Below are 8,077 nucleotides of genomic sequence, written 5' to 3' on the forward strand. Positions count from 1 at the left end.
CACCGCCACCACCGCCACCGCCGCTCATAAGAGAGGCAGGCCCGGTGCGGCCCACGTGACCAAGTCCGGCGCTCGCGACTCGACAACCGGCAGGACGGGCGCCAAAGCTCAAGCCGGCGGCGGCGTGAACGCCAACGCCGGCGGTGCCAGCGCCGGTGGTGCCAGTGCCGGTGGTGTCAACGCCGTCGTAAAGCCGGGGCCCAGCGGCGACGCCAACGCCGGTGGTGCTAGCGCTGGTGGTGCTAGCGCCAGCGGTGTCAACGCCGGTGTCAACGCCGGCGGTGTCAATGCCAGTGGTGCTAGCGCCGGCGGTGCCAACGCCGGTTCCAGCACCGCCGGTGCCAACCCCTCGGCAAGCGCCGGGGGTTCCACTGGCGCCGCTGCCGCCGCCGCGGCCCGGTCGGAGAAAGATGCGGCCACCCCCACGCCGGGACGAGCCAAGGAGAACGGCCCCAAGGAGGGCGGTGCCGGTGGTGCCGGCGGTGGTGCCGGCGGTACCGGCGGCGGTGGTGCCGGCGGTGGCGGCAGCGGTGCCGGTGGTGCCGGCGGTGTAAACGGCGGCGCTGGTGCTGGTGGTGAGGCCCAGGCGGCGCTGGCTGCGGCGCGCGGAGCCGACGTCGCCCTCGCGTTCAGCAACAAGCTGATCGAGGCACGACAGTAGACCTGGTGACCTGGTGACCCAGTGACCTGGTGACCCAGTGACCTGGTGACCCAGTGACATAGAGACCCAGTGACCCAGTGACCTGGTGACCCAGTGACTTGGTGACCTGGTGACCCAGAGACCTGGCGACCTTGTGACTTAGTGACCTGGTGACCCAGTTACATGGTGGCCTGGTGACCCGGTGAACTGGTGACCCGGTGACCCGGTGACCTGGTGACCTGGTGACCCAGAGTCTCAGTGACCCAGAGACCCGGTGACTTGGTGACCCGGCAAACCGGCGGCCCGTCTAGCGGCAGATCGATTCCCCCTCTCCGCGATTGGTCGACGAGGGCGGCGGCGGTGGCCGTAGCGGTGGGGAGGCCGTCGCGGTGACGGGACGCGGCCTCGCGGTGCGGCCCCACGGTGCGGCCTCACCGTGCGGCCTCACGTTGCGGCCGCCACTCAGGGTGGGGCCTGCTGGGCGGCTAGGGTAGGCCGTCCCGGGGGAGTTGTGTCATCAGACCCCTCCGCCACCCGACCACCGCTGGCGACAAATAAAGCGGGGGAAGTTGTCCGTGTGGGGGGCGTCGTGACGGTGACGCGCCGCTCGTTACGGCTTGACTCACCGTGTGAGTTGGGAGGCGACTCCCACTCACTGACCTCGCTCGCTCGCTCACTCACCCGCTCACCCGCTCGCCCACTCGCTCATCCGCTCACTGACCCGCTCACTCACCCGCTCACCCACTCACTCGCTCATGTTCACACTCACCGGGTAAGTTGGAGAGCGACTCCCACTCACCCACCCACTCACCCACCCACACACCCACCCAAACACCCACCTACTCACTCACCCACCCACCCAATCACCCTACCAATCACTCTCCCGCTCACCCACCCACCCACTCACCCACCGCCTGCACTCACTCGCTCACTCACTCACTCACCCACCCACCCACCCACTCACTCACCCACCCACTCACTCACTCACCCCAAAGATCAAACACAAAAACTTCCCCCCCATGTAGCCTTCACCGACTATAGGGGCAAGTGCTGTTAGCGAGCAGCACCTATGAAGGCTACCGGCGCTGTGGCACACGAGGGGGGTGGGTGGCCAGCACCACGCCCGGCCCGCCTTTGTCTCCTCCAGTGGCGATGTTTAACTCCACACCGCCGCCAGGTACTGATTTTGTGGCCGAGTTGACCTAGGGGGAGGCCCTGGACCCGTGTCAGATAATCGTCACCGGTGTTGGCCGTGAGCGGGAATCGAACTTCGGGGTCTCTGACGGATTCGTAGCGCAGCGTAGCGCTGACCGCTTTACCGACCGCTTTACCGACCGATAGGATGCTTGGTTGGGGTGTAATGGGTTTATTAAAGCTTTCGTGACTGCAGGAATTCATATCGTTGGCTCTTTCGGTAAAGTCACGCACGTAGGTTTCAAAGGAAATGACAAAACCTACGACGTTTTGATCGCAACACGTCTTCTGGACGACCGCTTGTGTTGCGATCGAAACGTCGTAGGTTTTTGTATGTTATTTATGTTATTTGAACCTATCATCGTGACTTTACCGAAAGACCCAAATTATGGGTTTATTAGTTTAGCATGTAGCGGCACTTTCGCGACCAATATCATCCACAGTAGAGGTTTTTGGGGGGTTAGATCGCATAAATGTATAAATGTTGTGTCGTTAAACACCCACCACCACCCGACACAGCCAACTAGTGAGGGTTGTCATGTAAACAGAACGTGGCCAATTCGTCACTAGTACAGCACTAGTGTGTAGTGTATAGTAGTGTAGTGTATAGTGTAGTGTCTAGTGTAGTGTCTAGTGTAGTGTATAGTGTAGTGTATAGTAGTGTAGTGTATAGTGTAGTGTATAGTGTAGTGTATAGTGTAGTATACTAGTAGGCCTCGGCAAGGTAAGGTAATTTACCCTTTTTACCGGGTAAAAGGGTAAAGGTAAAATGTAAAGGTGTCGACATGCCAAGGGGTAAGGTAAAAATAATTACTCGGTAGGGTAAAGGTAGCGTGAAGTGTTACCCGGTAAATACGGTGCCTTGTTTACCGCTAGAAGCTCCGTGGTGCAGTCCGTAGCCTCCATTTAATGACTAATATTTAAAACAACTTTTAAAAAAACACGCATTTATTAAATGTACCGTACTAGTAATGGAAGAACTCCACGACTCCAGGAAGTGGCCCCGAAGCTTGCCACAACGTGAGGGGCCGTGGTGATTTACAGCCAACGTCAGTTGAGCGTGGACAATTAGACCCAAGCCGAAACATGACATGTAAAAAAAAATGTTTAGAAATTTATACATTTTTAATGATAGAATATAGTGTTGTCATCAGTATGACATAAGTATACCAAGTTTGCAGTCGATACCACATTAGGAAGTGGGTAAAATTTTAGTTACAAGATTTGAGGATACAACAACGACAACAACGACAACAACAATGACAACAACAAGGACAACAAGCGTGTAAAATTGGACTAATCGAGAGTATTCTATATGAATAAAGCGCTCTACCTGGCATTTACCGTTACAAACCTTGTTCATGTGTAGTAGTACCCCAGTAATTACCCTGTAATCAGGTCATTTGTATGCGGTAAGGGTAAAAGGTAGGGTAAAGGTAGGCTCGTTGTTTTTACCTTTTAACTTTTACCTTACCTTGCCGAGGTCTATATACCAGTGTGGTGGTCATGATTGACACACACACCACGTGCCACAACCAGGGGGGGGAGGGGTAGAAACCGGTCCGGACCGGTCGCGCCAACGGCGGTTGGAACCCCTCTGAGGGGAGGGGGCTGGGGGAAGCTACGATCCCCCAGAGCCCCGCCCCTCAGGGAGAGAGAGTATATAAGGCGGGTCCCTGAGAGCACGAGTCAGTCCGTCTCGAGCCGAAGCCAGAAGCCGCCTTGAGATCAAGAAGACTCTGGACCCCAAGCCGCCAACGTCCTTCTCAGGGCCGGGGCTCAGTGCGGTGCCGGTGGTCGAGAGGTTAGGACCCTGAGGTTCCTTCGGCCTGATGACCTTGTGAGGGCCAGGTCCGGACGGGCCAGTGGTCAGGGACCCACCGGACCAGCGGTGGGTCAGCCGAAGAGGTCGCAAACGGGTTTTGATTCCTTACCCGTACCCGTACCCGGCCGCACCAGGGTCGCAAATGGGTACCCGTACCCGGCCATACCCGTACCCTACCCGTACCCGGCCGGGTACGGGTAGGGTACGGGTATCGGGTACCTGATTGCGACCTCTGGGATGAAGCCATGTTGCAGGCGCGGGTTGGTTGATTCTAGGAACTTGAATTGTGAGAAGAGACAAGACGTTGGGAAATGAGTGACAAACGGTTACTCATATTCTTAGGTTTTTTCGGTAAAGTCACGTAGGTAAAAAAAAATAATTAATAAAAGTAAAATAAAAATATTTTATTATTTTATATTATTTTTATTTTACTTTTATTAATTTGAATTTTTTACCTATGTGACTTTACCGAAAAAAACTAAGAATATGAATCCTTGCAGTCACGAAAGCTCCAAATCTAAAACAGTTACTCACCAGTGACTCACGGCCTACCCGTACCCGTACCCGGCCGCACCAGGGTCGCAAACGGCTACTCGTACCCGTACCCGGCCGGGTACGGGTACGGGTAGCCGGGTATCGGGTAGGGTACGGGTATCGGGTGCCCGGTTGCGACCTCTGGTCCAGTGTCCATCGTCTAGCCAGCCGGAGGGCTGGAGTAGGGAGAGTCGTAGGTACGATAGCCCGGAGGCTGTACCTCCCTAGGTTGTGGGTTGAAGGGGCCCATTACCCCTTTGTGTTAGGGTTTAAGTGTAAACTGTTTGGTGAAATAAACCGTGTTGCCTCTACGACGACTCCGTCTCCCTACAAGAACATTACACTAGTACAGCACTAGTGTGTAGTGTAGTGTATAGTATAGTGTGTAGTGTAGTATACTAGTACAGCACTTGTGTGTAGTGTATAGTTTAGTGTAGCGTATAGTGTAGTGTATAGTGTAGTATACTAGTACAGAACTAGTGTGTAGTGTATAGTGTAGTGTATAGTGTAGTATACTAGTACAGCACTAGTGTGTAGTGTATAGTTTAGTGTAGTGTATAGTGTAGTGTATAGTGTAATATACTAGTACAGCACTAGTGTATAGTGTAGTATAGTGTAGTGTATAGTGTAGTATACTAGTACAGCACTAGTTTATAGTGTAGTGTCGTGTATAGTGTAGTGTATAGTGTAGTATACTAATACAGCACTAGTGTATAGTGCAGTGTATAGTGTAGTGTATAGTGTAGTATACTAGTGTAATATACTTGATGACTCTTGGACGCCGGAGTTGGAGGCACACGTATTTATTCAGCACAGCACAATCGTGGGCATACAACACTGGAGGGGGTATCGGCCCCCTCACCCGTCTAGCTGGGGATACACTTGCTAGCTACGTCTATCCTACCTCCTAGTCCTCCACTAACGGGCTAGGGGAGGCTATCTAGCCCGACACTGGTAAGTCGGGCTCACGGTACCCGGAGTCCCAGACCAGCTCTGATAAGAGCACCGGCTCTGGCTCTCGGGACCACGCCGCTGGCTCGGTCCTGTTCGGCCCTGATAAGGGCGGCGATCCAGGGGAGTCCAGGGCCCTATCTAGACGGTCTTCGGTCTTCAGTGGTTTAGCTTTAACATTATCTCCCCGAGCCCTCCGGCTCATCTCCTTATATACCAAAACCCCCCACTGAGGGGTGGGGCCAGGCTGCCCGGTGTGGACGTCGTTGAGAGCACCCCCCCCGTGCACTCACGTAGCCCCGCCCACTGTGTTTGTTTCCCGTGTGATCCTATGTATAACAGGCCCTCCGTAACACCCCTACATCACCCACCCCCCCCCCCCCCCCCCCCCGTACAGCTCGCAGCTGTCCCGGCTGCAACAAAATGACAATAAAAGTGTATTTACCCCTTGACCCCGCGTGTGCCTCACAATTTTTTTTTTCCAACAATAACGAGAACGAGAACAACAACAAGAACAACATCAGCAAGAAGGGAAAATAACCCGACGCACCCCCCCCCCCCCGAATAAATACGAATTCCGTAAAAACACCCTATATACAATTTGCAGGGAACCACACCACACACACGACACACAGCGAACACAACATATGTACAATCCAATGTGCAAGGAACACACCACCCACACAACACACAATGAACCTAACATGCATCACAAGAGTCTGCGCATTCTTGCGCGCGTCCTTGCAGCAGGCCCGTCACACGGGGCAACCCCGGATGGCGGACTGTCGGGTGGCAACCGTCCGTCTCCGAGTGAGTCTCTTTTTGATGCCGCGAGACCCTCGGCATCCCCAGGAGGGGTTATCGGGCGTGAGCCCGTCACTCCTGATGCACCTGGGGGTGGCACAGCCGGCAACGCATTAGGTGAGAGCAACCGAGACGGACCCAGTGAGTCGGTCGACCCCCCACATGTTTGGCCACGCGTGTGTGAAGTGGGAATTTGTACCGCAACGAAGGGTTTTAATCTGGAGGGGTGCACAAACCACCGCCGCTTCCCCCATTTGATGCGTACGCACTGCGGCCGCAAAACCTCAACCACCTCCACAGGGCCCCGCCACGGCCGCACCAGTTTAGAGGAGGTTGCAAGTGGCACCTGTGGACAGTGCAGCCATGCCTTGTCCCCCGGCTTCCACTGCAGCACGTGTGCCCGACCCAGTCTGAGCCTCTCGTTAGCTTTCTGACGGAGGTCAGAATTTTGCATGGCCGCATCCCGTGCCTCCGCTAATTTAGCAAGATTAAATTTAACATGGTCGAACAATTTAGTTTTACCCTGCGGCGCGGGGATCTGCAGCTGGGCCCGAACAGGCGGGTCAGGTTCGCGGCCATACATGAAAAAGAAGGGGGAAAATCCCGTTGCCGCATGGGGGGCCATTCGGTATGCTGCCAAGACCCCTTGAATTTGCAGGTCCCAATCAGTCTGTGAGTCCGAAACCTGCTGTGACAACATCGACGTGATGGTTCGATGCAGACGCTCGACCATCCCGTCAGTTTGCGGGTGATACGGGGAGGTACGAATTTTCTTCGTGCCCACGAGCTCACAGACGTGTTGGAGTAGTTTTCCGGAAAAATTTCTGCCCTGGTCGGTCAGCAGCCGCTCCGGAGCACCTTTGTCCAGGACGTATCCCTGGACAAAGGCCTCCACGATGGCTGCTGCCGACTGGTTGGCAAGGGGCCAGGCCATAGGCCAGCACGTAAAGTATTCCACACCAGTCAACAAATATCTATTGCCCCTGGGGGTGGCGGGGAATGGGCCCAGAATATCCAGCGCGACAAGCTCGTTGACTCTTGAGACTTTGATTGATTGCAAAGGCGGGTTAGACTCCCGTGCTGGTGGTTTCCGTTGCGCACACCGAGGGCATGATCCCAACAAATCCCCGACATCCCTCGTCATGCCTGGCCAAAAAAAATCAAGCTGGAGCAAGGCGAGGGTCTTTTGGGTCCCCAGGTGGAGGAGGCGCTCATGAGCGGCCCACACCACCTTACCCCGCAACCCAGAAGGGACCACCAGCCGGTGTCGATGGGATCTCCCGTCCCAATGCATTAGCAGACCCTGGACCATTTCCCATGAGTCGGCATCACCCCTCCCCCGCCGAGCACCGCCGACACGACGACGCAACGCGAGGAGGGAGGTATCCTCCATCTGGAGGCGCCCCCATTCAGTGACAGGCAACCCCAACAGGGAATCTTTTCCCTGTTGTGCGATCGAATTCGTCATCGACGTTGCGTCGTCGGCGGCCGCCAAGACCGGAACGGATATCTCCCCCGGAGGCCTGCAACGTCCCGACCCCAGGAGGCATGCGCATTCGGAGGTGGTTGGCATGCGCGACAGAGCGTCCGCATTGGTGTGGCGAACGCCCTTACGGTACGTAGTTTCAAAATCAAAGTCCTGGAGAATCTCCAACCATCGAGACAATTGTCCCGATGGTTGTTGAACTCGCAGGGCGTACTGTAGTGCCGCATGATCTGTGCGGACGGTGAAACGCCGACCGTACAGATATGGGCGATACTGTTGGATGAAATAGACAATTGCCAACAGTTCCCGACGGGTGACACAATATCTTTGCTCCGCTGGAGACAACACCCGACTACCGTACGCGACTACCCGTTCTACGCCGTCAACCACCTGGGAAAGCACGCCCCCAATACCCGTGTTGCTCGCATCGGTGTCGAGCAAAAAGGGTTTCGAAAAATCGGGGTAAACCAAGGGAGGAGCTTTTACCAGAGCGTCCCGAAGGGAGCGGAAAGCAGCCTCCTCCTCCTGTCCCCAATGAAACCGAACCCCCTTTGACATCAAAGCGTGTAGGGGTTTCGCAATCGTCGCAAAATCCGCGACAAACCGTCGGTAATACGACGCGAATCCAACGAAACTCCTAACC

General features: G+C 55.4%; 1 protein-coding gene across 1 annotated transcript in view; it reads left to right on the forward strand.

Annotated features, from left to right (window-relative positions):
* Nucleotides 1-5,069, forward strand: part of LOC133361006 (uncharacterized transmembrane protein DDB_G0289901-like) — a 28,004-nt gene extending 22,935 nt beyond the window's left edge. The window contains exon 4 of the mRNA XM_061579890.1: nt 1-5,069. This exon is cut by the window's left edge and continues 56 nt beyond it. Coding sequence (XP_061435874.1) covers nt 1-661 — 661 coding nt within the window. The 3' untranslated portion in view covers nt 662-5,069.
* The last annotated feature ends 3,008 nt before the right edge of the window (nt 5,070-8,077 follow it).

Source organism: Lethenteron reissneri, chromosome 70 (assembly GCF_015708825.2).
Source record: "Lethenteron reissneri isolate LAM-NWPU_2019-01 chromosome 70, ASM1570882v1, whole genome shotgun sequence".
Taxonomy (NCBI): domain Eukaryota; kingdom Metazoa; phylum Chordata; class Hyperoartia; order Petromyzontiformes; family Petromyzontidae; genus Lethenteron; species Lethenteron reissneri.